The sequence below is a fragment of the Chroicocephalus ridibundus genome, chromosome 20 (assembly GCF_963924245.1).
Source record: "Chroicocephalus ridibundus chromosome 20, bChrRid1.1, whole genome shotgun sequence".
In the NCBI taxonomy this organism is placed as follows: Eukaryota; Metazoa; Chordata; class Aves; order Charadriiformes; family Laridae; genus Chroicocephalus; species Chroicocephalus ridibundus.
In genome coordinates, this window is record NC_086303.1 from 5,595,173 (window position 1) to 5,622,722 (window position 27,550).

General features: G+C 59.2%; 1 protein-coding gene and 1 long non-coding RNA gene across 2 annotated transcripts; both read left to right on the plus strand.

Annotated features, from left to right (window-relative positions):
- Window positions 1–20: 20 nt before the first annotated feature.
- Window positions 21–27,031, plus strand: MAPKAPK2 (MAPK activated protein kinase 2). Its single transcript, XM_063356406.1, has 10 exons — window positions 21–497; window positions 20,757–20,896; window positions 22,585–22,649; window positions 23,319–23,398; window positions 23,504–23,630; window positions 24,201–24,276; window positions 24,474–24,598; window positions 24,907–24,992; window positions 25,097–25,177; window positions 25,470–27,031. The coding sequence occupies exons 1-10, from the start codon at window positions 237–239 to the stop codon at window positions 25,611–25,613; spliced, it is 1,185 nt and encodes a 394-aa protein (XP_063212476.1). The 5' UTR covers window positions 21–236; the 3' UTR covers window positions 25,614–27,031.
- Window positions 4,021–20,231, plus strand: LOC134525497 (uncharacterized). Its single transcript, XR_010073798.1, has 3 exons — window positions 4,021–13,436; window positions 13,533–13,772; window positions 14,613–20,231. It is a non-coding gene; the product is annotated as an uncharacterized LOC134525497 (long non-coding RNA).
- Window positions 27,032–27,550: the final 519 nt, after the last annotated feature.

Consider the following 27,550-nt stretch of genomic DNA (forward strand, 5'->3'; position numbering starts at 1 on the left):
CCGGCCCCGGGCCCGGCGGCGGCGAGGCGCTGACATCAGAGCCGGGCCGCGCCGCGCCGGGAGGAGGAGGAGGAGCCGCACCGGAGCCATCGCTCTTCCCGGGGCCGGGGCGCACCGGCGGGGGGCGGCGGCGGCGCTGCTGCTGCTTTACCCCCGTCCCGTTCCCAGCGGGCTCCGCCGGCCGCCGAGTCCCGGAGCCCGGCCGCCCGCCCGGCGCGGCCCGCCCGCCGCCCGCCATGCTCTCCGGGGCGCCGCCGCCGCCGCCCGCCGGCTTCCCCAGCCCGCCGCCGCCCCAGCCGCCGCCGCCCCCGCCGCCCGCCGCTCCCCCCCTCCACGGGCCGCCGCCGCCGCCGTTCCCGGTGAAGGGCGGCCTGCAGATCCGGAAGAATGCCATCACGGACGACTACAAGGTCACCACGCAAGTGCTGGGGCTGGGCATCAACGGGAAAGTTTTGGAGATCTTCAGTAAGAAGAGCGGGGAGAAGTTCGCTCTCAAGGTGGGAAGCGGGGGGGGTCCCCCCGACGGGGCGGCCCGGGGCGAGGAGGGGGGGGGGACGACGACGGGACACACACGGGGACCGGAGGGGCGGGCGGCTCCGGGCTGCCCCCGCCCCGCCGCGGAAGGGGCAGGAGGAGCGGGCAGCGGCCTGACAGTGATGGAAGATGTCTGCTGCGGGGCGGGGGGGGGGTCCCCGGGGTGGGGGGCCGGGCACGGGAAAACGGGCAGCGACAGCGGGGACCGGGAGCGGGGCGTGCGGGGACAATGGAGCCGGCTGCTGCCCGGCCGGCCCGCCATGCTTTAATGTGTGTTTTTCCCCCCGTTAAGAGCACGGAGACGGGGCTTTCTAACGGGAAACGAAGCGAAATGACATCTTGGTAGCCCACCTCGGGGGGAGGTCTGGAGCAGAGGGGACCCTTGGCTTGGCCGGTGTCACCCCGCGGTGTCCCCATCCCAAACCACAGTGTCCCCCGCTCGTGGCACTGTGGATAAATGCACCCCGGCTGCCCGGGGGTCCCCGCTCGATGCCGGGGCTCTCCTGGCCCCGGCCGTACCAAACGGCATGTAATACCAAGTGGCTGTCGTCCCCCACTTCAGCTGGGGAATATTTCATCATTATTGTATTTACCCCTTGTCCATAACTTCTGTTTGAAAGATACATAGATAAATAGTGGCTGCAAAGGTGTATTTTGGCACACGCTGGACGATGCGGCGGTTCCCTTGTTTTCAGAGGAGGCTTTTGAGTGAAGGGGGGGAGCGTGTCTCCCCGCCGGAGGGACTTTGGGAAGTTTGAATGGATTCACGACGCGCCGGGTGACGCGGGTACAGGCCGTCTGCTCAGCGGGAGCACCGTGTTCCCGAGCATCGGCGCAATTTGCGCCCACACATGAGCTGTTCAAACCCTCGGCGTTACCCTGAGAACTGTGAAGGCTAAAAACACCCCACCTCAATCCATAACCCCCACCTCTTTTGTTTTTAAAGCAGCCCATCTGTTAATATCTAGGATTATGAACTGAATGAATGAACAAGTGGCTTTGGAGGCACAAGTCATGCCACGGGGGTGCTGGGGTCAGCAAGGGACGGTGCTGAACCCCTGCGGTTAAGGAGGGGGGGTTCAGTTGAACGATACGAGTTTGACTTTTCCTTCGGAAACGCAGGCATTTCTTGTGAGTAGCCCCGCGTTGTGCTCTGAGATGACATGTATTGTCATCTCGTTCGGTTGGAAATTAGTGAAATCCTCTTCTGTTTTGACAGACGGGCTCCTCCTCGCTTCTGCCGTTAACTCGAGAATTTAAAGCGTGGATTCCGGCACTTCCCTTTCACAGCCCTTGAAAGGGGAAGGATGGCAGAGGAGACCCAGTGCTGCGGTTCCTCCCTGCCCCAGCGTGGGGAGGGCGGTTGGGGCTGGGGGCTGGTGCCGATACGGTGCCCGTACCCCATGGTACACCTGGGGCTGGTGCCGATACGGTGCCCGTACCCCGCGCGGTGCCGCAGGTGGGGTCAGGATTTACTGTCACGAGCCGCGTTGGTCCCTTGGCCGCGTTGAAAAGCCCCTCTTTGAGCTGGGGGGGGACCCCGCGCTGTAACGCGGGAGGGTGGTGCAGAGCGTCTGTGTGGCTCTGGGAGGGTGAGGTGTATTCGACGCTGAATCTCTGTTTTGGAAAAGTGTTGGTTGTCTTCCCTGTCCCCTGCCCCGGCCTCTTCACACGTGGCTGCCAAGAGAGGAGCGTTCAGCTGGGCGGTTGGACGCCTCTCTGGCTTTCCGAAGAGCGGCACAGCTGCTACTGTAAGCGATTCCTTCCAGCCCCTTAAAAACTGCTACGCTGTGAGTTTGGGCTCTTGGACGCGCCAGTGCTTACCCGGCTTGTCCTGGTGAGGGTGAGCTACAGGCGTGGGTTATTCGGTTATTATGCTGAATTGTACCAAACCCAAACTTGGTGGGGGTGACTGCCCCAGACACGATGTGTGCTGACTTCATCCCCTCCTCCGGTACGCAGCCGGAATAGCATCTCTGTTCCGAGACCTGCAGAGAGGTATTCGGATCCGAATTACTCATGGGCTGCATCAGTGTGGAAAGATGACCTAAAGCAGGATCCACAGAAGTGATTGCATCGAGTTGTCATGTTTCAGATGATGCTTAAAAGAATCCCGATGGCCCATCGCCAGAAGCCACAGCTGAAACCTCTCTGTGCTGCCTGCTTTGGTTGTGCAGCAAACCTTTCCATTTGGAACGTTGCTCTTTACATCTCCTTTTCCAAAATCTTGTATAATAATGCAATCCTCCACTGGAGGGAAGCAATTGTGTCTCTCCCTGATATTAACGGTGTCTTCTGGTTATGCCGTGCTTCTTTTTGGATCGTGAGCATCTATTACGTTGTTAAACCTCTTTCTCCCAACCTGAGATGTGTTTAGGTGAGGGTTTTGCTGCGAGTCACTTTGCCTAAGAGAACTCTTCAGTGCGCCGGGGAAGTGTGAGCTTGGAGACACCGTTCCAGCAGCAGTGAAAATATTACGGCCAATTTTCTCCTCCTTCCAGTGCAACTGTCCATGGCAGAGACGCATCATTAAATAAAATGGTGCTTTGTGTGAGTTAATGGATGGGAGTTTTATTTGCTGTGTAGTACCTAGGTGAAAACAGGAGATATTCCGTTGCTTTTATTATAGATTGTTATCTTTTATTTTGCTAGTTTCCCCCCACTAATTTTATTCTATTTTTTCGCACTGAGCAGTACCTGACGTGTGGCATCCCTGAATTATCTGGTGGGAAGAAGGCCACTGATGGTCCCAGTCACCCATGACTTGACCCTGTTTGATGTGCGGTGATTTACTGCAGGGTGGGAACATAAAGTCCACGGAGAGGTGATGAATGGAACTGAAATGCGAGGTCTGGGTGGTTTCTTAGCCCTTTCTTCCTTGTACCTTGGTGTGATTTATTATGAGGCAAAATTAGGCTTGTAATTTCTGTAAAGCCTGCTGTATGTAGGTCACCGCTGACCCGACTTGGCGGTGTTCGTTGTGGTCAGGCTGTTGGCATTAGTGACGCAGGCTGCGACGGTGGGGCTGACTACCGCAAATTCCACTTTTAAGACTAATCTTTAGGCAAGATATTGGGTTGATGGCTGGCTCTCCTAATTCGGTGAGGAAATCGCAGGTAAGCCAGACCAGAGAGCGGGGGCCAGTAATAGCGGGTGGCAACTTCTTCTCTGCTGTATGTGTCACTTGATGGAGCTCTTCCTGGAGCAGGTTTGCTTTAAAACAAATTAGCAAACCTCACTCCTAACCCCAGCTTCAAAGCAGGAAATCCTCAGCTGGATTGGTGAGCTTGGAGGAGCTGGAAGAGCTTGGCGGGGCCACGGCGACTCCTTGCAAACTTGCCCCCTCTCGCTCCGGCATCCCTGTTTCTGGAGCATCCTCGGTGCTTCGGGGCACGTTTGCGAAACACTCTCAGTCTCGCTCTCAGCCTCGTCAGATAATCTGCCAGCGATGGTTCCTCTGATGGAGAAGGAGGAAGGAGCCCAGTACTTTTGTGGCTTATTGTTCTTGTAAGATGCCTGTCGTGGAAATAGGGCAGGTGTCTCGTAGCCGATACCGAGCAGCTCTGCGGATGAGCCGGCGTGTCGCTGGTGGCCTCGTGCTCTCTCTGCCGTCATGGCCTGGGTTCTTTACAGAGACCTTTAGAGGAGCAAAGCACCCTGTTTCCTGTGGCTTCCTGCAGCTTCATTTGAGATCAATTCTTTGTCCGCCAGAAAATCCAGCTGGAAAAATAGCCTCTAAGTGATGGAGGAGATGAAGATCCTGGGCTCGCGCTCATGGGAAACAGCTCGCTGTGTGTCTGCTGTACTCCTCTGGGGGAGGGGGCGGATTTTTGTTTTAAACTCTACCACGTATTTTATATAACCAGAAACATCTTCACCGTGGTCTTCTGTGCATGGTTGAAAAGCTGTGGAAAGCGTAGTGACATCACTGGGACTTTTCCAAGGCAGTGGTTTATTATCTCATTGACCAAAGGAGTCTACGGACTTGGGGTATGAGTTTGTTTAAACAATTTGGGATTTGCCTTAATCTCTTCTAAATACATGACATGTTCTGAGCAGTCAAACCTACGACCGAGATGGACTGATAACGGCCTGGGAGCAGGGGCTTGGTTTTTGCTTTGACACGTGCTCAGGAAGTGGCGGGGCTCTTCCTCTTAATAGTAACCTAATGGCATCAGCCATAGGCCTTGCAAAACAGGGTCAGTGTTTCCCACGTTTTCAGAGGTGGGGAACTGAGATGCAGTGATTTACTGAAGGTCTTGCAGCCCATCAGAAGTGATACTGGGCTTAGGAGCTGAGCTCCTTGCTCCGGGATGAATCGTTCACGGGCAGCCGTCCTGCAGGACGAAAATACAGCCCCTGTGTGTGTGTGATTTAATAACCGAATACGGCCAGGTAAAATGACTAATTTTTCATTGACACTGAGCTCCCGCTGGCCTTCGGCGAGGCTTTTGCCATCTGCCAGCGCCCACGTCAGGGAAGCCCGATGTAGAGGACAGTGATTGTCTGGGGAGGCGCTGGCTCTGCCTGCGGGTAGCGAGCAGGAGAGGGGCGCTGGGCTGTGTCAGCCACGTGCTGCCTGTTGTAGGGCATTTAAAGCAGGGTATAAATAATTTGAAGCTGTGCAGACTGAGAGCCGCGTCTCCTCGCGCGTTGGCTGGAGGATGGGTAGGCATAGGTGATGAAAACTCCCAGGAAGTTCCTGCCTAGGGAGCCTGAAAGAGCTGGTTGGTGGCTTCTCTCGTTCCAGAAACCTCTGGGATGCGCTCCGGGATCCCGTGGGATGGATGAACTCCCGACGGGCGCTGCAGGGTTTGCAGGGCGGGTATGTGGGAGGCATCTGGAGGAGTGGCAGGGTTGCAAGCGGATGTTTTGCAGTCCCTGCGGTGCGGGGATCAGTGTGGCTCCAGGTTTGGCATCTCCTGAGCCTTCCTGGTGGGCTCACGTGCCCTGCACTGGGGTGGTCCAAGGGCTTTCCCGCAGAGATGCTATTTTAAAACCTGTCCTTTTGCTGGGATTCGCGCTTGCTGCTGAGAGCCTGGGTGGAGTGAGCCCTCCTTCATGAAGAAACCCTTTCTCCCTGCTAGGTCCCAACATTCCCAGCTTCCCGACCTGCCGACGGCCCTCGCTCGGCCGCCCGCGGCAGAAGTCAGGCTCCTCTCCAAGCACAACTGGCCCCGCGCGTCTGGCCTCAAGTTGCAGCATTCAGGCAGCATGACCTCACCTCCTGGTTTCCAAGAATAACGCGCTGCCTCCCTCCCTCCCTGCCTGCCTCCCTCCCCTCCGCCGCGCCGGGGCTGTCTGTGGCGGGCGAGGGCGTCTGCCGCAGCCCGGCACCGGCCGGCACTCGGGGCCCCACGTTTGCCAGGCACCCCCATGTCTGCCCCATGCCCTTCAGCTCCTCTCCCCGTTGCGGGCAGGGGTGCAGGCAGCAGAAGTGAGGCAAGAATCAGGAGAGGGTCTTCAGGGACCAGGAGAAGGGTCTTCGTGACCCCGCTGTGCTCGCAGGCTGGGTTTGGAGGAGGGAGGGTGGATCCGCGAGGACCAGGACGATCCCTCCACCAGCTCCAGAGGCTGGCACGGAAACACGGGGACACTTTGCCTGACTGATCCCCAAGAAACCTGTTTTCAGCCCGGGCAGTCACGTTGAGTCAGTGTTTCAGCCTGGTCCAGAGCTGCTGAGCATCACGGTCATCCCTGGTAGTGACATTGGTGCTGGATTCGAAAAGCCCCTGAGACCCGTATCTCACTGAAAGTGGCCCCCATCCCCTCTGTGGTTGCCCCTCGTCTTTCTTGGCTGCAGGATGCTAAAATCTATTTTCCTTTCAGCTCTGGCACGAGGACTGTGTGCGTGACCGGTGCCTGGAGGCTCACTTTGGAGAGGGCTCCGTCTCCACGGCCGATCCCCCGTGGAGGAGGACGGGGAGCAGCGCACGGGGTTAGAGCGGGGCACGCAAGAGCGAGTCTGAATGCGGAGAGCTGTAACAGCCTTTTAAGCTGTTGTTTCTTTATACCTCGTGGCTGAGCCATTTCAAAGATTTCAGCCTTTTAAGATCTTACCAATTTGAGGTAGGGATTATATCAAGCAGCCGGTTTAATGGTTGCATTAACTCGCTGTTTCCTTCGTGGCCTGGGGAAGGGACTAACAGCCCAGAGCCCATGCGTGCTGGTAGAACCCCCTGACCTGAGAGGACCCGAAACATGAGTTTTGCTGGAGATGCTGTGAGCTGCAAAAATGGCATTTGGAGGGTGTTGGGACGGTACCTGCTGTCGGGAGGGGAGATACAGGACGCGGTACCAGTGTGGCTCCTCTCTGAGCACTGCTGGGAGCACGTGGAGCTCCGCTGTGGCTCCATCTTCGGTCTGATGCTGCCGGGGAGGATGACAGCATCTTCCCGGGAATTGGGTATTACGTCGGTACGCTGCTTTGCTGTGACAAACCACACTCTTCCAGCGGAGAGGGCAGGTGAGCACCTTGGCTCAAGCAGTCTGCAGCTGGCACAGCGTTTGCCATCATACGTAATGAGGTTATTTAAGCTGTTGGCGTCAGGGCTGCATGTGATTATGTGCCTGGCGGTCCAGCGAGCTGTAGCCTAAACTAGAGATAAAGTTCAAAATGCAAGCCCAGATCTGAATGTTCCTGGGGCTCCCAGCCAGGCTGGGACTTTGCAGCTCTGCTCTCGTCAGATACCCTTAGCCGGTTTGGGCTATAGATTTGGGATCAGTGGAGGGATGGACTCGTTTCCTTCGTCATCATAATTAACTTTGCTGCGTCGCTTTGCGTGCCCCTGGCTGCAGCCGGCTCCCCCGGGCACTCTTGAATTCGGCCTCTCCAGCTCTGCTGGCCCCAGAAGAGGAGGGTAAATTGGGCCTGGCATCATCATTGCCGTACGCCTCTCGCCCTGAAACAGGCTAAATCCGTGTAACAGCAGGTCAGGACTCCGTGCTGTCCCTGTCCCAAGGGGTATGGCACCTCCTGGGTTTCCATGGGGCAGACGCGGGTGGGAGCATCTTCTGCGGGGCGTGCGGAAGTGCTGTCCCCCCGCCGCCCTCTGGCCCTGGTGCCCGGCACCGAGCTGGGGCAGCCTCCTGAAAGGCTCCTCGGACCTCCTGCCAAAAGTGTGTTTTCAGGGAAATGCGGCTGGAACACGAGCTGGGGCTGCTGTGGAAATTTGGCAGCGCGTCCCCTCAGTCTGCAATTCCAGTAGCCGCAGCTCGTCCCTTCCCATGCCCGTGAGCGCGGGAGGGAGCCGGGTCTGAGCGGCGCGGCTGGGAGCTGGGGGTGCAGCATCCTGGGCATCTCAGATGCAGTCGGATCCAAACAAACCTGAAAGTACGCACGTTATCCTCAGCCTACTTTACAAAAATAAGTAAAGTAAAAAGCAGAGGGGAGCTGGTCCGGTGACAGGGATATGTTTTTATTTTCAGTAGTTAGTGACAGCCTTATTGCATATGCCAGCTCCGTGTCTAAGAACAATTTTAACGTATTATATTTCCACTTGATTTAGCGCAAAGGCAGGGGCCGTGTCTCTTGCGGGTGGCACCGCTGTGGGTGTCAGCGACACGTCCCCTGCAGAGTGCTGGCTCCTGCAGCTCCTGTAGCCGCTGTTTTCGGATACGGCTGGGCTGCGAGAGCCATTGTCACCTGTGACAGCCTCCTCCTGCCAGCCCGGTCCCCTCCAGGCTCTGGAGTGACTCTCCCTTCCTCTTCAGCCATTTCGCAACCTCGCTGCCCGTCGCAGATTGCTGAGAAAATGTGGGTGGCTCTTGCAGCAGTGGCTGTGCCGCGGTGCTGGGACAGGTGGGCTGGCCGGGATGTTTGAACCCAGGTTATCTTCTGGAAGTCATTGGAACTGCCAATCCAGTGTTTTAGGGCAGATACTTCCCGTGCCATGGGCAGAGCAGTGCTGGCACAGGGGCACGGCTGTTTTGGGGAGCCTGTCGGTGTTTCAGCCCTCGGTTGGCACCTGCCCGGGCTCCCACCAAGGACATCATCCCCCTCGCTGGCCCAGGAGCTCAGCAGAGGCTTCCCAAGGCCTTCGCTTTTGACCTCAGGGCTTTTTCCTGCAAGGAATGACCCTGTTCCTGGTATGAGGGTCTGTGATTTTATGTCTCCCCTCCTTCCCTGCTTATTCCACTTTGGGGAAGAATCTCTCAGTCTCTTTTGTTGTGAGGAAGAGCCACTGATAAAAAGCAGGTCCCTACCAGGCCAGGAGATGCTCCGTGGGTGGTGGGATTCAGCAGGGAAGCGCTCCAGGTCCTGGGGGGTTTGGGATTGTCCTGGTGCTCCTGTTCCGCAGCTCCTGGCTGCTGGAGGAGACGACCAGCCCGGCCTCGAGTGCGTGTCGTTAGAGATGCAAATACTGGGCTGATGAAGCCTGGGTGAGTAAGATGCCAGGGAGTTCATGAACGGATTAAAAGGCGGTATTTGCACGCTGCTGAGCAGCAGCTCCGGTGCCTGGCGGGCGGCCGTGGGGCAGGAGGGCTGGGAGCCGGAGCTGCTCCCCGGGAGCTTTGGAGCAGGTCTATGGCTTGCACCCTCTGCCGCGGTCGGGGGGAGTCCACCGAAGGTGGTGATGTTCTCCGTGTGCCTCTGCGTGCAGTGCTTTGGGCTGATATTCCTATTTCTGGGCTTCACCCTGAGGATCTGCGGGGTCCGGCCAGCGAGGGCAAGGAGAGTTTCTGGCTGCTCTCGGTGTAGCCGGCTAGCTCGGTTTTGCCGGGCTCTGGCAGTAAGGGCAGCCTGTGCTTGGCGGGTCAAGCTCCTCTGGCTTTTACCAAAACTTCCCTTTCACGGTCCTTCTCCGCAAAGACTACACTGAGACAACCGGGCAAATGTCACTGGAAGGGGGGTTCGCCTGGGACGTGGTGGCTGTGCCTTGAGGGTTTTAGGGACTTAACTCCTAACCAGTGATGAAGATCTGGAGCTTGTACCCGCCTTGACCCAAAACCCTCCCAGCAGCCTTGGAAAGAGCCTTGAACTTCATCACGGGTGAGATGGGGGTAACGCAGGGGGGGTGATGTTCGTATGGGCCGTTGAAGACTTAATTTCTCTCTCTCGCTTAAAAAACGGAGGTTCTGCAGACTCGAGGCATTGCTCCAGGCTCTGCGGGGCCGCGGGGTTGGTGGCAATGCCCGCGCTGGCACTTGCCACCGTGCTCCAGTGTGCTGCGGGGGGAACGTGGGGGCTGCCGGAGCTCGTGGGCGGCCGAGCCGCACAAAGGCTGGCCTGTCTGCTCTTTGGCTCCCCACAGCCCTAAGCCCTTTTTGTGAAGAAGTGGAATTGAAAAAGCTTAAATTCATACAAAGCAGGACCCGGGAATCCCCGGCCAGCCCGGGGAGAGCAGCTTCCCCTGCCCACCCCCTGCCCCGGGGCTGCCTCCGCTCCTTCGGACCCTGGTTAACGCTGCCCCGGGGGAGCTGGAGTCCGTCGGGTGAGCTTTCTTTTTAAAGGCTGGGTATGGGAATGCCCAAAGTGAACAGCCCGGCCTGCCAGGGGAGCAGCAGTAGCTGCAGGAGTAGGTTTTTTTTTTTTTTGTTGGTTTGTTTAAATCTCCCTACATGTATCCTTTTATCTCCTTTCTGCTCTGATCTAACAGGCAAAACGTGTCCAAAGCGCTTGCTGTCTGTCGTATTTGGTAAGAAATCAAGGAACCTGCTGGTGAACACTGTCTAGCAGTGGGGTACTGGGCATCCAGGAGGAGATCAGTGAGTCTTTCCCAGAGTGCGGGTGGTTTTGCTGCGTATTGAAAAGATGGGAGAGCGTAAGACCTCTGCTGTCGGCCCCTTGCTGTAGTCTGCTGGGCAGGAGCTCCATGGGAGCAGCCTCTGGAGACCGGCATGTCCCTCTCGGCAGCGCCCGGGGGGAGAAGGTGTCTCCTCCGAGGGTGTTTTGGGAGGTGTGTGTGCCCAGGCGCTCCGTGCTGAGTTTTGCAGGCTCCTTGGCTGAGGTATTTTGAGGTGACGGGGTTGACCGGGATACTGGTGGTCTGGGCTCCATCCCAACTTCACCAAACCTCCCGGGCTCTGCGGCTGCTGCCAACAGGTGCCGCGGGGGCTCCTGGGGCTGCCGAAAGCCTGGAGGGAGCTAATAATAGCCACCGCGTCCTGCGAGCTTTAATGAGGTGCCAGCAGGATGCAAAGAAGGGCTTTTCTTAAATAGAAACGCAACTGTGTTTTCCTCCCGGCTGAAAGAGTTTAAGGATGGCTGGCGCGGAGGGAAGAGGGGCTGGTGGAGGAAGGACACCCTGCTTGGCCCCGAGGGGCGGCAGGAGGGTTCTCGGCCTTTCAGTGCATTGCTTCAAGGTCCAGGATTTCCCCTAAAACACTAATTGCTGTGGTGGGTAAAGTCGAAGCGTAAAATGTTGAGTCTGGAGTGTTGCTTGGCTCTTAACCCGGGTGGGTTCATTGCAAACGGGTGGCCCCACCAGCTCTTCTGCAGGTCCTGGGGATGCGCACCAGCTGTGCAATGGGAGGAGGAGGAGGAGGAGGAGGAGGGCAGCAGTGCAGGGACAGCCTTGCCGGGGCCAGGCGGCTGCAGTGAGGGAGAGCCATGAGCAGCCCTGGCTCTCGGTGAGCAGCTCTGCCTGGGGAGATGGAGGAGAGAGAGGGTGGTGGGTGATGCGTACCACTGAACAGCTCTGCATCTCCCAGTGGGGTGCAGTCCCCCCCTTTCCCTCTGCCCCTTCGTTAGCATCCCTTCTTGTTACGTGCCTTCTTGTGGGTCAGCTGCAGCAGCTCTTCTCCCTGCCCCATGTGTGTCTGCCCTGAGCATCCCTGGTGGAGGGCTCCGAGCATCCCCGGAGGAGGGCTTCAGCATCCAGCGGCATGGGAGCTGACGGCGCTGGGGGTTTTATGTCTCTTGTGCCGTGTGAGAGGTGGAGGGAGCGGTGCCGGGAGGAAGGCAGTTGGTGGCTGCGGGGCCCCTGCAGACAAAGGCGTGTTACAAAATCCCCGTGTCGCTCCTGTCCTGGCCTTCCCCTGCACAAAACAAACCCCGCCGTCAACAAAAGTGGTGGCCACCCAGCGCGGGAGCTGGTTATCTCGCCCAGGGAAGAGCCACAGCCCCAGCCCCGAGGCCCCAGCAGCCTCCAGACCACTTTGGACACCGTGCCTGGTGCAGGTTCACCGTGCAGGAGTGTGATGCCGACCCCTTAGATAGACTGGCACCGCTCGGGTGCCTCCAGGGTTTCATGCCATGGGTCGCGGCTGTGGGAGGGTGCTCCTCTGCATCCCATCAGGAATCGCCCGGCAAAGGCAGAGCTGCTGCCGACGAGGCACCGCAGCTGGGCTGTGCACCCCCGGCCTCATCTCAGGAAGGTGTTTGCTGTGCCCTGGTGTTGACAAAGCCCATGACGAGGGTGAAACTCCACTAAATAAACGGCTGAGGAAAGGACAGAATGATGCAAAACGTGCTGTCGTCACTGACCTTCGAGGGTGTGTAAATGAAACCCTCCTCGGGCTTGGCACTGGTGGAGGAAATGCATCCCGAGGCCGTACCGCTGCAAGAATGGCACTTCAAGAGTGGTTGGCCTCAATGCGGCTTTGTGTTTTGGTTTGTTGGGTTGTTGTGTTTTTTTTTTTTTTTCCTTCTTTAAATATATATTTTAATATTTATTTATTGACACTGCTGTAAGATGTGTGTTGGAAGGCAGCAGCAGGGTCGCTGTGCTGGGAGGGGGCGGCGGCCGCCTGTCTGTCCCGAGGGGGGTCCTGCCCATGGGCTGAGCCCCGAGAAACTTCATTTTTGTGCCGAGAGCGAGCCCAGGAGCTGCTGGGAAGCTGTGCGTGTTGAGGGCTCCTCTGCTTGCAAGAGGCCTGAGCCTCTCCCCTGAATCACTTCCAGCTTAAAAGTAAGGAATGGGTGGGCATGTCTTAAAAATAAAAGCAACTATGGGATGTAGGTGGGGGGAATCCCCACAAAGCTGTCCCTGGGTTGGGAGGCAATGGTGGGGTGATGCAGCGTTGTCCCGAGGATTGTGCTGAGGCTGATGGAGCAAGGGACCCGAAAAGATGCTGGGGGCTCCCGGTGCTGTGGGTGGGCTGCATGGCGGCGGCTGCGTGGGTCTGTCCCACGTGCGATGGAGAGCCCCCGGCCGGCGCAGAGGGCTGGCGGAGGCAGCACGGCTCCGTGCCGGGGCAGCCAGGGTGCCGGCACGGCGATAAGGGTTTTTTTCAAGCCGTGCCCGCGGGAGGGAAGTGCAAAGGACATAGGTCGGCGCCGAGTTAATGGTTTACATTAGTGTTTACTCCTGTATCAATCACGCCTGCGAATATCAACCACTTCCTATCATAAAAGCACATACGTGCGCTTTTCCGTTCGGGAGCTTGGCGGCTCCGGTAGGAAATCTGGCGATGGAGGGGCTGGGAGGAGGAGCTGACCCCGACGCTTGGCGAGGAGGCGGCAGGGAAGGGGCCGTGCGTGGCACGGATGTGGCCGCAGCCATGTCTCACGTGGAGATATCCGCCCCTCCCGCCGCTTCCTATTTTCCTTTCGCTTTGTGTCGCGCGGATGAAAAGCAGCGGCAGCATGTCCTTGGCGGAGGCGCGGGGGGATGCGGTGGTTCGGTTTGCAGAGAGGGGTCCCCGAGCGTCCCCCTGCCCCAGAGCGGCTGCCCCCCTTCCCTGCTCAGGGGTGACACCTTGAATGCCTGTAGGAAGGGGTGGGCTGGGCTGGGGCATTTTGGCCATCATCACCCCCTTTGTCCCTGTTGGGTTCACGGGGAGATCCTGGAGGTCCTGGCCAGGGTGGTGACTCCATCGCTCCAGCCAGATCTGCTCCCTGGGACCTCCGGGAACGTCCCTCTGCGTAGCAGGACATGGGGACCTTGCTAACCGTGGCTAGTGCCTGGGCTGGTCTTGGCTCCTCCAGCCCCCATGCCTCCCGGGGAGCCGAGCAGCAGGTGAGTCACCAAAACCCAGTGCGGCTTCTGATGTAGAGGACGATCCCAAAACAAAAACCTGCGACTGGTTGTGCCCCTAATCTCGTTTTTTCTCAGACACGTGAAGCTGAAACTACTTATTCCTCTTCATTGAACGCCAGCTCCAGCCTGCTGCTGGTGCCGTGAGTCAGCGGAGATGCTTCGCGCTGCCGCCTTCTTGCCATTTACCTGCTTTGACTTTTTCCCATGAGTTTCGCATCCCCCTCCCGCCTGCTGCCTCCCTGTCCCCGATGTCCCCACCGCGCTGGTGGCCCGTCCCTCAGCATCCGGGGCACCGCTCCTGGATACCCACAGCAGGTACCTCCTCGGAGCTTCATCTCCTTGAAATTATTGTGCTGAGAATATTTTTGCTGCTGGGCAATGGGCTCTGCAGAGCGGGGCTGGCCGGGGGGCAGCACCCCGATTGCACGGTGTGGGGGGGGACACGGGCCCCTGGCAGGTGGCTCTTGTTTAAGCCCGGGCCCCTCTTCTGCTCCTCGCCTTTGTGTGCCTGGAGAGGCTTTTGTTGCAGCCTGAAAAGGCTGAATAGCGGCTGCATCTGTCGCTGGGTGAGGAAATGCTCAGCAGATGCCCTGGGGAAGGGGGGGGTGTGGGGCCGGGGGTCCCGAGCATCCCCGGTGGGCAGGGACCCCGGTGGGAGCCGCGGGCGGGGGACGTGGCAGCGCACGGGGCACCGAGGGTTGCGCAACCCTTGTGGGCGAGCGAGGCCCCGGTGCGGTGGGGCTCCTTGTGAAAGTGCTGTGCAATCGCCGCCTCTTCCCTCGCCCCGTTTCCATCCTCCGCCCCATTGCAAAATCGCCTGCAGGAGCAGGGATGGGGCCGCCCGCTCCGACATCGGCCTCCCCGAGCGTGCCGGCTGCTGCTGGCGGGGTTTTTGGCTTGTCCCTCGCACACCCAGCCTCTTCGTGCCCGGCTTATGGCTTGTCTTGGTGGGAAGGCGTTCCCTGTGCTTGCTGTGGTGGCTCCGGGTCTCCCTCCCAGCGCTCCGATAATTCAGACTCGGAGAATGCGGCCGAGCAGCTTGAGCATGTGCATCCGTTTGTGTTCACTCGGCATGAATTGCGTCTCCAGGCTTGCTCCCTGTTCGTAGCTCTGTCTAATCTGAATAATTCTCTCTTGCTGGGACGCTTTTTCCAGCCTCTCCATCTTCCCTTGGGCAAGTGAACGCGGAGGGTGGCCTTTTGTACGTGGAGGTGCTACTAATGCATGGAGCCAGCCACACTGCCCGAATGGTCAAAGCCTCAGCATCCACCCGGACACCGATGGCACCAGCCGCCGTCCCTCCAGGTGGCTGGTACTGTCCTGCCTTGCAAACCGTGAGGGTTGGATGAAGCCATCCCCGTCCGGGAGCAGCAGCCACCCTTCTGAATACCACCCTGTCCCGGCAGGATGGGGCACACCGCGGGGCCCACGCGCCGCTCCTCCTCCTCTCCGGCTTTCCCTGGGCAAAGGGAACAGGAGGATGAGGCTTTTGCCTGGTCTGTTGGGGCTTAAGGCTCTTCACCCAGGGACTGTGTGGCTTCCCGTGGGTGGACAGAGCAGAAATGACCTTGGGAAAGTCCCATCGCCTCCGACTGGGCGCTGCTGGTGGTGGTGGGTGCCGGCAGCGGGGATGGGGTTGATGTAAAGGTTTATGTAAGAGCCACGGTGGTGTGGGGGAGGTTTCCTGGGCTGCACGTTTCGCCCTTACTGCATTGTGATTGAACCACAAATTTCCCTGCGTTTGGTAACATAATTCCTCTTACGGGCTCTGGGACTCGTGATTTCTCTTCCATAGTTAATAAACAGTGAAAGTGGAACGAAGCTTTGCTGCTTCCGTGCCCTTGTGCTGCTTGCTCCCTCCCAACCGCCTCCAGCAGAGGCTGGGGCAGCTTCGGGACTCTGGGGTGATTACTTGTGGGCTCCCCAAATGTGCTGGTATTAAAGGCAGGAAAAAAGCCACATGGGAGGTGATCAGCTGAATCCGGGTCCCCCGGCGCCGTGGTTCCTTGGGCGGGCGTGGGGGGCGATGGGGTTTGCCTTCCCGGCGCTGGGAGGTGGGAACAGCATGTGCAAAGCATCCAGCGCCGGCTCCACAAACGTTTTCAGCAGCTGAGGCCAGTTGGCAACCAGTTCGCGTGGAAAGATGAGAAGTGGCAAATCCTTTGAAGAGAAACCCTTTTGCTTTATTAGGAAAAAATGCCCCTTGCGCTGTGCTAGTCCAGCTGGGGGAACTGGGAGCCCGTGTGTGCAGACCAGGCAAGGGAACCTCTGCTCTGCTCCCCCACTGATAACTCGGGAGGGTGACAGCCTGCCTTTCCTTACTGTAGGTTTATTTTTATTGCAACTTAAGAACAGTTTATTTTCACCCCCATGGCGCAGACGGCGCGCGAGGGGAGCTCCTCGGGGCTGTGTGGGGCATGGGCACGCTCCTGCGGGTCCTGTTGCAGGAGGTGGTCGGAGGGGTGGGTGCCGCGCCGGCGAGGCATGCAGCGTGTGCTGCTCGGCTGGGAACCGCCGTGAAGCGGCTGCGATCAAAATACACATGGAAATAAAAATACCCTGCCTGCAAGAGCAGCTGGAGCGCCCGAGGTGAGCGTGGAGCCAGAGCGAAGACGGGCAGTCTTGGACAATGAACAGCTCGGCGTGCCGGTGTGTGCCTCATCCTCAGTTTTCTTGGGAATTGCCCCTGAGAGGTGAGTTTTCCCTTGCAAGCTCTTCCACGGGGCTATTGTGCCAATCTGAGCGAGCGCAGCGCGTTGTGGCGGCTGGGGCAGCAGCGTTGGGGGCTGCGGGGGCACCCACGGCGAGGGGCAGCGGGACGGGGTGGTTGGGGACCCGCTGCTGTGCCAGCGGAGGAGGGAGCTTCCTGGGCGAACCCGCCGTGATTCACGGCCCATCATCCCCGGAGGAGGCGGCAAGACTGAATCAGTGGTGCCTGAGGACGCGCGTGGGCGAGGGAACGTGAGCGGCTCCAGCCCCCTTGTTTTCTCCGGCGTCTTCCTTCCTTCCCTGCGCTCGGTGTGAGGTAGATGATGGGTGGGAATTCAGCTCGACGTGCTGCCGAGCGAACGGGGCAGAGCCCCCAGCTCTTGTTTGAGCTGAAGCTCATTTTCATTTTTGATGGCTGCGGGGGTGGCAGCAGGAGCCCGCTCGGTTTTTCAGCCCCATTTCTGTGCCATGGAGGCAGCTTGTCGGGGGTTTGGGTTTGCTGGGTGGGTGCCATCCCCCTGCAGACACCCCCATGAGCTGGTTTGTTTTCAGGAGCCGTGTCCAGGGTTTGTCCTTCCAAAGGTGGTGAAAATCCCGGAGCTGCTGCAGGAGCCTTTGCTGCTGGGGGCGTCCCGAGCACGTAGGGGCAGGGGCTGCACCGCCCGCTGATGGGGATGGTTCTGGAGCCCTCGGTTTGAGGGGTTTAATGAGGCTAATGAGCGCGTTTAGCTTTGCACGTAACCAATTTCTCTCGCAGCGTGTACAGGCTGCTGGGGGAGCTGGGCTGCGCCAAGGCACAGGATGGCAGCAAACGCCGTCTGCCGAAATCTCGGCGGTGTCAGGCTGCTGTGAGGAGAGCTGGAACGCGGCTGAAAGCTGAATTTCCTCCCTAATTGCGACGAGGGCGGAGTGGTCCTTTCCCAGCTCTCCCTCCTTCCCTGCGGGCAGATGCCCTGGTGGGAAGGCCCAGGTGGCATGGCTCTCCCGGCTGTCCCCTGTCCCACGCAGTGTCGAAGGGACACCGAAACACAGAGACAAGCTCTGATGATGAGAAGACGTTTGGAGACCTGTGCTGGCTACACAGCTAACATCTAAAGCACCTAACCTCGCCGCAAAGGGCTATGTGCAGGACTCCTCTGTGCGTGAAACGTAGTTTTGCTCAAAGAGGGTGGCAGAGTCCCCTCGGCAGCGCTGTCCTTGTCCCTTCTCCCAGGGACACTTGTGTAACCCGGGGATCTGGTTACTGCCCGCTGCGGTGCCGGAGCCCTCTGCTCCGGCGAGAGCCGAGCAGGGAGCAACGCTTCCCGTCTGAAATAACGAGGAGTTTGGTCTCTAAGGAGCCCTCCCTTGGAAGGGGAACAGGAGGTTACAGAGGCGGAAAAGCTGAACCGTGAGCAGCCGTGGGGGTTTGCAGCGGGTTGTCCATCTGCTGCCACCTCCCCTGTGTGAGGAGTTAACTCTGGTTGGGCTCTGGATTATTTTGGTTGCAAAATCTCCTGCTTCTGAAGCTGCTCTGAAGCTTCGGTGTCCCCAGGCTGGTCCCCTCAGCTGGGGTGGGATGGGGGCGGTTCACCCTTGCCGAACCTCGGGGAAACAGGAGGTGCTTTTCCCATCCCAGCCTCCCCGTTGCAAGCCAAGAAACACAAATCTTGCTGCAGCCGTAGCCTGCCCTGGATACCGGAGCTAAATTAGGGACCTGGGCAGTGTCACCGCACCCCCCCGCATTCCGTGTGGAGTTCCAGTGACCAGAGCAATGCCTGTGGTTTCACTGCTGACTGCGGCCGAGGAGCGGAGGAGGGAGAGGGAGCTGTCGGCTCCCACCTAAAGAGGAGAAGCTGGTGGAAGCGCTGCCTTCACCCCGCCTGGGCCGGGACCGAATGGTGCTTTCCCACCCCTGCGCCTGCTCGGCACATCCCGGGGTGCAGGGAGATGGTGCTTTGTGCCCAGGCTGGGATGGAGGTTGTGTGGGTGCAGCGGGTGATGCTGGACGTGCAGGTGGCTTCTACCGTGGTTTGGGCATCGCCGCGTCCCTCCTGCGGCGGTAATGGCCTCCCCCACGCAGCCTCATTGCGTCTGACCCCGTCGCCCCGCTTGGCACCTGCCAGCGGGAACATTTCCTCAATAGACCAAATCATTCTCTTAACGAGGCTTAATCTGCTCCTCTCCCAGCCGGGCGAGTGGCTGCTCCATCCGTCGGCCGCTCCATCCATCGCATCTCCGTCCCGCGGGGGAGCAGGGGGCGGCCGGCGGGTGCCGCGGCTGAATTGCAGCCGGGGTGGTTTGAGAGCGCGGGGGCAGCTGTTTGCTCGCCGGCGGGTGCCCGAATACAAAAGCAAGCGTCAGCGCTGTGCTGGTACAGGTAATGGAGGCTGCTGCCTCCTGGTTCATTAGAAACACAATTAAGCTCCTTTAGAAGCGCTCGGAGTGACCTCTAAAAATTGGGTATGTATTTCTGTACATCTCCTGTTTGTCTTTGTGCAGAATGATGTTAACCGTCTGCTTCCTGCTGTTCAATTTTCCCAGCGCGTAATTACAAATTGTTTTGTTGTTGTTTTTTTTGTTTTTGTTTTTTTTTTTCTCTTCAGTTTCCTGGCTCCCCACGCCAGGCTGCTGGGAGCGGAGCCGCAAATAGCTGAGCTTTTCTCCAGGCCCCTTCCCTGCCTGCGCGGCTGCTGGGGCGGCTGGCGCTGCGCTGGCTTATGGCTTCGAATTCAGCAGGATCCGGTTTTTAGAGTAATTAAGCAATGGAGGAGCAAGGAGGGGCTGCCCAGCCTCCTGTCCTCCCTGTGCCCCGAGGCTGTCGGTGGAAATGGTGTTGTGCAAAGGGTGGCTTGGCCGATGGAGCCAGACTCTCTTCAGTGGTTCCCAGTAACAGGACGAGGGGTAACGGGCACAAGCTGGAACATAGGAAGTTCCGATCAAATATGAGAAAAAACTTCTTTACGGCGAGGGTGACAGAGCCCCGGAACAGGCTGCCCAGGGAGGGTGTGGGGTCCCCTTCTCTGGAGACCTTCAAGACCCGCCTGGATGCAGCCCTGAGTGATGTGCTCTGGGCAATGCTGCTTTAGCAGGGGAGTGGGACTAGGTGATCTCGAGAGGTCCCTTCCAACTCTGAAAAATTCCGTGATTTTGGCCTTCACTGAGCTTCCCAATGGTTTGATGCCAGAAGCCACCCCACACACCATCCACAGGCATGAGTTTCCTGCGCCCCGGGAAGGGGGAGAGCCGAGGAGGTGGGAGAGGTGTGAGCAGACCCCCCGTAGCGGGGTTACGGGCGGGCGGCTGCAGCGCGCATCCTATTTGTCCCTTTCCCTGTGGCAAAGGGATCCGTGCACTGTTGCGGGCAGGAATGCAAACCGCCGTTGCTCTGCGAGCGCCGTCAGCCAGTGTGTCACTTACAAACAGGCAGCGTGCGTCCCTTGGGGCCGCAGCAAGCGTTAACCCTTGTTCCCGTGACATCCCCCCTGTGGCAGAGTGGTCCTTGCCACGCACCGGGCACCGTTTCGGTCCAGGCCAGGGAACCATCCCAGGGGCTGATGCTCCTCCGCTGCCGGCTGAGCAATCAACCAGCTTGGGAGCTCGACCGGGAGAGGGCAGAGGGGCGAGAAGTACATTTCTGTGTCTGTTTTGGTAAAACGAGCAAACGCGCTGTCTCCTGCCGATGCAGGCTGGGGGTGGGATGCATTTCCATGTGCCGCTGCCACGCAGAGGTGCAGACCTGCTCCGGGGTGTTTCGCCGAGCCCGGCCGCAGGAGCTGCCAGAGACAGGAAGGAAAATGGACTAAAGATAGACACGTTTGTTGATCTATATTTAGGAGTATAATAATTAAGGCTGGTTGTTTATCCTGACAAACATGGTAATTAATAGTCTGTGGCAGACGAGCAAATCCTTCCTGCACCTGGGAACTGAGAGTTGTCTCTGGGAAGGGCGAGAGCCTCATTAAAGAGCTGCTGCTGCTTGTGAGAAAAGCTGTTATTTAGGGAACATCTGGCTGTTTGCTTTGTCCCCTCCCCGGGCACGCGTGGCTGGGTGCTGGTGGCCTCCCAAGCCACGGGGAGGGTGCCTTTGTGCCCAGGCTGTGCGTCGGGACACAGAGCAGGAGGGTCCTGCCAGTCCCACGGAGCGGAAGGGTGGTGGGAGGTGACGGGTGGGCAGCGGGTGCTGCCAGGGGGCTGCGAAGGGGAGAGCAGGGATGCTCGGTGGCCCCCCGGGGTGCAGTGGTGTTGGTACCGGTGTGCAGAAGCTTGTTTATGAATGCGGTAGGATGTCTTGCTGCTGGTGGCACAGGCTGGCTGGGCAGCGGGGGGGCATCTCAGAGGGCAGGGAGGTGGCAGGCAGCCGGGGCAAGCTTTTACCAGCCTTGGAAGGGTAAAAGCTTCTGAGGACGGGCGGCTTCGCGCTCTTCCCACTAGATGGGGATGGAGGCATTGCACAGAGCGCGCCTGGGTGCTGCCTGCAGAGAGCACCCATGCTCACAGAGAGCACCCACGCTCGGCCTTCGCCCTGCGTCTCCTCCGGGTGGCTGCTGTGCCAGCAGCCCGGCTCCCCCGGGGGGGCTCAGGGCTGACGGGGTCTGGCTTCTCCCGCAGATGCTGCAGGACTGTCCGAAGGCCCGCAGGGAAGTGGAGCTGCACTGGAGGGCATCGCAGTGCGCGCACATCGTCCGCATCATGGATGTCTACGAGAACCTCTACCAGGGGAGGAAGTGTCTGCTCATCGTCATGGAGTGGTGAGTCCCCGGTGGCGCCGCTGCAGGTGGGCTCTCCCCACCGGAGCACCCGCGGCCCTGTGGGGTGATGCCAAAAGTGGGACGAGCACCTTCCCGCATCCCTGCCTGGGGTGCTGGGGACGCCAGGGAGATGCTCTGGCGGGGAAAGCAGCCTGCGAGCCGCAGGGATGGAAACCCTGGAAGAGATGCTGCACCGCTGGCGTTGGAGGGACGGCGGGAGCTGCGCTGGCTCTGAGTCATTCTGAAAACTCGCTCGGCTGTCGGGAGGCTTCAGGCCTGTGGTTCTCGCAGCAGATAGATCATAACCAAACTTGCTTTGGCCATTGAAAGCCGGGGTAGTCAGCGGTTCCTGGCACCCCGTCAGCCTGCGGTGGGGTCGGCTGGGCAGCGTGCAGCCACGCCGGGCTGGTGCATCTACCGCCGCCGCTGCAGCTCTTGCAGCAGCCGTTGAGCGGCTCTGGTTCGGGTAGATGTTTGATATAACCTGGGGAGGAGGGAGGAATGAAGGGGAAAGTATTGAAACCACATCCCAACCGCAGCTGTGATTTGATGCAGCTTCCTTGCCAAAACCTCTCCTCTGGCAAGCCGGTCGGTTGCCTGGGGGGGCAGCGGGTGCGAGCAGCGCCGGGGCAGGCAGCGCGGCCGCCGCCTGAGCGGCTCTGGTGTGGGCAGAGGCTTCTGAGAACTGCGCCGGGACGCCGGGCAGCTGGGGATAGGAAAGGTTTGCGCGGCGCATCTGCTCGTGTGGGAAGAAAGCGGTAGCTGAATGGAAACGAGTCCCCGGGGCAGCGGCAGCTCCCTGCGGCGTGTCTCTGCCGGAGCTCCCTGCCATCCGAGGGATGCGCTGGGGGTAACGCCGGTCACGAGGCAGCATTTGCCTTTCAGCGTGAGCACGGTGTGTGTCTCCTCGTGCGCTCCGTGCAGCGGTTGGCCCCGGCAGCTGCGCGCTATCTGTATCGCAGATGTCCAGCGAATGTCAAGGGCGCTGGCAGGAGATGCTATCTGCGCTGGGAAAGCCAGCAGCCATTTCTGCTCCAGTTAGATAAGGCAGGGACAGGAAGCGCTGTTATCCCTGTTCTCATGGAGAATTACCCCTGATCTCACCCCTGATCTCTCTTGGAGCCAAGTTTTTCCTTGGGGTACCCGGGGGGCCTTTGGCTGGGGAGGGAACCACGCCAAGGTTCCCATGGTCCTTCTCCAGCATCTTATCCGAGAGCTTGCTCTGCTGCGGCGGGGTTCAGTCCCTGCCTCCCCCATCCCATCGGTGAGCCCGTGCCAGCGCCGCTGACACCTGGCCCGTGCCGCGATCTTTGCTCAGCACTTCTGCGCGGGGTTAGCACGGGGTGGTTGGCTCGTGAGCTAAAGGAGGCCAAGCGTGCCGGGAGCGCTCTCGCCACGTTCGCTGTCTTTACTGTAAATGTGTTTCTGTGGGCTGGTGGGGAGACCACGTCCGCTCGCAGCCGGCATCTCCGCCGCCAGCGCGAAGCCTCTGCCCTGCTCATTTCTGGAAGGGGAAGGCTCTGAAACGCCCTGTGCCCAGAAGCACCGACCCGAGGGCTTGGATGGGGAAGGGGTTTGTTTCTTGCTGAGCTTGTGCAGCTCCTGGCTGAGCACCGGAGGTTTCGCTACTGCTTGCGCTGGCGTGAAATTGGTGCCGCAGCATCTAACGCCGCCGGCTTCTCTTCCAGCTTGGACGGCGGGGAGCTCTTCAGCCGGATTCAAGACAGGGGAGACCAGGCCTTCACGGAACGGGGTATGGAGCCCGTGGGGACCTGGGTTTTCATCTTTGGACCAGTTCATGCTGTTTATAGGAGTGTCTCTGGTCCAGCTCATTCCCTCAGTCGTTCTTTGGAATCGCCAGCGGGGTTTTGCTCTTGGGGGTTGAGGAATGTGGGTGCAAGTGGCCCTGCTTTTCACCCTCGCTTGAGAGCAGGGTTAGGAGATGGTTTCTCAGCTGCCCCCATGCCCTGTGCATCCCACTCCAGCAGAGGGAGGAGCTTCAGTCACCTTCAGAAACATCCACCCCCCTCCAAAAAATGGAGACCAGGTCCTGTGGTTCTCATAGATCTCATGAGTCTCATCCCCTCTGCTCCTGCAGCTGGGAAAAGCATCCACACAACCCAAACCTCAAGCCTGTTGCCCCCACGTCCCTCAGGGGACAGTTTTCCCAGCTGATTTCCCTGTGGATTTGGGGTCCCTAGTGATGCTGGGGCTCGTGCGGTTGGGTGTTGGGATCAGCAGCTGGAGCCTGCCCCATCCCTCCTCCTGGGAGTTCCTCTCCCATTTGCTGCAGGCTCCCGACATGGAGCCAGTGCTCTTGGCTCCTGGTCTGTAGAGTAGCCCTGGGAGCCGTGCTCATTTTAACTTGCTTATAAAGGCTCTGATGACTTTTTTTTTTTTTTTTTTTTTTTTGTTGCTTCAGAGGCTTCAGAGATAATGAAGAGCATTGGGGAAGCCATCCAGTACCTACACTCAATCAACATCGCGCACCGGGACGTGAAGGTACCACGCTGCACGCCTGCCCCGTGGTGCTGAGTCCCTCTTGGCCCGTGGCAACGCCGCGGCTGCTCCGGCTCTTCTGCTCACTTCTGCCTTGTGTTTCCACAGCCCGAAAACCTCTTGTACACCTCCAAAAGACCCAACGCTGTGCTAAAACTCACGGACTTTGGCTTTGCTAAAGAAACCACCACTCACAACTCCTTGGCCACTCCGTGCTACACGCCATACTACGTGGGTAAGTGGCTGGCGGGGGGGCTGAGCCCGCGGGTTTGCAGGGCTGGAGGGCAGAGCCGGGGGGGTTTGGATGGTGCCATGCTCAGCCCATCACCTCTGCATCCAGCCTGTCGCCTCCGTCGCAGTGTGGCATTGGAGGCATCTCCTGTCTGGGATGCCCGGGACTGGGGACCGCTTTGGGTGCGGGTGGGTGCTGTGTTCGCTGCTCGGCTGCTCCCAGCGCGGGGCGGGTGTTGCAGACCCCTGCTGCAGCCTCCCTGGTGCTGTGCTCGGGGCTGCATTCCACGCAGATGCCGCCTGACTTAACTTTAGCCGTTAGTAAAGTGCTAGCTCTATTTAAAGAGTGAGATGTATGGGGGGAAAAAAAAGAACAACCCAGACTTTACTGAAAAAACCCACCCTGCACCGCTCCTGCCTCCGCTGCCGGCGTGGCCATGCCAGACCCTGCGCCGCAGCGCTGCCGAGAGCACATGGAGCCGCGGGTGGCTCTTTGCCGGCTCCATGGGATGGTCGGATCCCTCTCTCCTGGTGCTGCCGCTTTGACTCATGGTTTTGTTTCTCTCTTTACCAGCCCCGGAGGTGCTGGGCCCGGAGAAGTACGACAAGTCCTGTGACATGTGGTCCCTCGGCGTCATCATGTACATTCTGTAAGTCCGATGCATCCCTCTCCATCCGGCCGGGGTTGGATGCGAGGGATGCAGCTTCTGAGCTCGTCTGCAGGCTGGTGGGGCTGAGCCTTTCCCAGCTGCACCACTCCTGCTCCTGGCACTGCCCCGTGCCCCGCGGGCGCTGCCGGGGAGGCTTTTGGGGTGACGCGTTGACTCTGCTCCCTCTCCCGGCGCAGGCTGTGCGGGTATCCCCCCTTCTACTCCAACCACGGCCTGGCCATCTCGCCCGGCATGAAGAAGCGAATCCGAATGGGCCAGTACGAGTTCCCCAATCCTGAATGGTCCGAAGTGTCGGAGGAAGGTAAACGTGGTCCCCGTGACGGCTTGTCCCCAGGCTGAGGTCTCCCTTTGGGGTCAGCCCTGTGTCCAGCAGCACCACGAAGGCTGCGGTGGGGGGAACCCTGGGCATGTCGTGGGTCGCTTCTCAGGGATACAGCAGTTTCTTTGCCTCTTTGCTCGAGAGGCTGAAGGGTTTGACCGGGGTGAGGTCTGTGGCATGGAGGGGACGGGAGGCACGTGCAGGCGTTTTGGGGCTTCTGGCTTGGGTTGGAGCATGGGGACGGCCACCCCGGGACCTGCTAACACCCAGCCCTGCGCAAACCCTTCCAGTTAAGCAACTGATCCGCAACCTGCTGAAGACGGATCCGACCCAGCGCATGACGATAACGGAGTTCATGAACCACCCCTGGATCATGGTGAGTGCAGGGTTGGTGGAGCAGCGGGATGGGACAGGGATAGGGATGGGGCAGGGATGGGATGCCTGTGGCTCTCGGCTGACGCTCCTTGGCTCTCTCGGCAGCAATCCATGCAGGTGCCCCAGACCCCACTGCACACCAGCCGCGTGCTGAAAGAGGAGAAGGATCTGTGGGAGGACGTGAAGGTAAAACCTCTCTCCATTGCTGTCTGCAACACCCTGCGCCCCGGGTGACCTCGGGGGCCTGTCCGCTTCTGCCTTCTTGGGCTAATTCGGGTTTCCTGCGAGCGTGCTGGCCCTCGGGGAGATCCGTGCTTGGGATGGGGCTGGAAAAATTGGCGGCGAGCCCCTCATCCCCTGCTGTAACTTGTTCCCATGGGGGCTCGGAGTGGGACCCCTGCGCCGGGGGTCAGGGGGGGCTGCGGGCTGTGCCTGCCAGGGCTTTGCTGATGGCGCTGCCTGTGCCGCCTGCCCGCAGGAGGAGATGACGAGCGCGCTGGCCACCATGCGAGTGGACTACGAACAAATCAAGATCAAGAAAATCGAAGATTCCTCGAACCCTTTGCTGATGAAGAGGCGGAAGAAAGCGAACCCCACCGAGCCCGCCACGCTCCCCCACTGAGGGTGTCCCGCGCCCACCGGCCCTTGAGAAAGCAATAACTATATATATATATTTTTTAAGAAAAAAAGACAAAAAGAGACAGACTGTTATATCAAGCGCATGGAATTCGACATTTATACCAGACTAGTTATTTTTAGCTACTCACCTGTGTTTCTGACCTTTCCGGAGCAGGCGGTAAGATCCCCCCCTGCGTCAGATCCACACGCTGCGGCCGGGGGTTTTGTCCTGTAGGTGAACGCCGCCGATAATTGGATATTATTTTTTTTTCTTTTGTGAAACAGTTTTGATTATTATTTTTTTTTTCCTTCTTTCCAAAGACATGGAAATTCCTGTGGTGACCTTTTTAGGGTATATAACGTATAAATATTTTTTAAAAACTACTGTAGAGCTGAAACCCAGACAGCGTGTTCCCTGCGTGGATGCTGGCTAGAGATGGGCTTCAGGCTGGGGAGGGGGTCGGGGGGGGACGACAGGGAAGGAGAGCTGCCTTCTCCCCGGCCCTGCTGTGTGTGGGGTCCTGGTGGACACTAGGCTTCTTTGTTGCCCTGGAAAACTGCTGTTTTTTAAAGCACGGTAGCCAAAAAAGCACCGCCCCCCCCAACCCCTCCCTGACCTGGAAGCCTTGATTCTCCCCGCGAGCGCCGTCTGTCTCGCCGTCTGTCTGTCTGTGCGTGGGGTGTGTGTCGTGTCCGTGGGCGCGGAGCTGCTCGTGGCTCCCCCCGCCGTGGCCATCGCAGTCTGTACCTGTGCCTGGAATCCAGTTCTGACCTCAGGGGTGGGCGGGGGGGGGCCGGGGGAGGGTGAGCAGGAGGCCGGTGCCCCCCGCATCCCCCCCACTCTGCAGGGATGTGGGGAAAAGATGCTTCCCTGCCGCCTCCGCCCGCTCCCGCAGCCCCCAGCTCCAGGGGCGATGCTGTCCCGGGGGTCCCCGGGGAAAAGCGGGTGGCATGGGGAGGGGGTGGAGGTGGCATGGGATCGCAGCTGGAGCCGGGACGGCAGCGCTGTCCCCTCCCTGGCCAGGGCTGGGGGTTGTGCTGCCCCCCTCCTCCCCCGGCGTGGCTTCTGCTGGGGGGGCAGCTCCTGCTGCCAGCTCCCGGGGGGCTGGGAGCGATCCCCCGCTCCCAGGAGCAGGATGGCTGCTCCGAAGTCTTTAGTCCATGAATTATTATTATTATTATTATTATTTGTCACAATGTTTCACTGCGTTAAATGTGTTTGAATGGGGAAAAAAAAAATTTTTTTAAGGCAATGTTTAGTTTTTAGGTGATCTTTTAGACACTGTATGGAATTTTAATTTGTTTTAAAATCCGATTTTTATCCCTTTTTTTTTTTATTTTATTTTATTTTTGTCTGTTGGCTTATACTAATCTTCCTGGTCTGCTCTTCAGTCCTTTGGATTAAAGACACTTAATGCGTCACCCAGTCTCTCTTCCTTGCTTGTGTGGCCCTGAAGAAACACCCGGGTGCTCCGGACTGGGCCGCCTCTCCCTGATGACTTGAAATTGCCCTTTTTTCCACCATAGAGGCTGAGCTGCCCCGGGTTATTCTCCGGGGAGGCAGTATTTCTGTCCTTGCAGCATCCCTTAGCTTGGGGACAGTCGCTTGAGATCTTGTGGCCGTGTCTGTCCTGACTGCTGCAAAAATAGGATTTCCTCCCCGGCATGTGTGCCTCCGCGCAGGCTGGGGCGTTGGGGACGTGGGACGCGTGGCCATGGCCGTGGGCGCTGCGCCCGGGTGCCGGCAGGGGGAACTGCGCATCCGGCATCGCAGCCGGGCTGCGGGTGTTGGGACACGCGTGGCCCTGGGGACTGGGGCTGCCACCAGCCGTGGCACCGCTGTCACCTCCGCGCTGGCAGCCCCGCGGTGTGCAGTGGGTGCCGCGCTGGGGTTTGTGGCTGTGGGGCCGCTGAGCCCGTGCCAGGTGGCAGCATCCGCGG

Coding starts and splice junctions, on each gene's coding strand:
- MAPKAPK2 (XM_063356406.1), top strand. CDS start 237: ATGCTCTCCGGGGCGCCGCCGCCGCCGCCCGCCGGCTTCCCCAGCCCG. Junction 498..20,756: donor GGGAGAAGTTCGCTCTCAAG/GTGGGAAGCGGG, acceptor CTTCTCCCGCAG/ATGCTGCAGGACTGTCCGAA. Junction 24,993..25,096: donor TGAACCACCCCTGGATCATG/GTGAGTGCAGGG, acceptor CTCTCTCGGCAG/CAATCCATGCAGGTGCCCCA.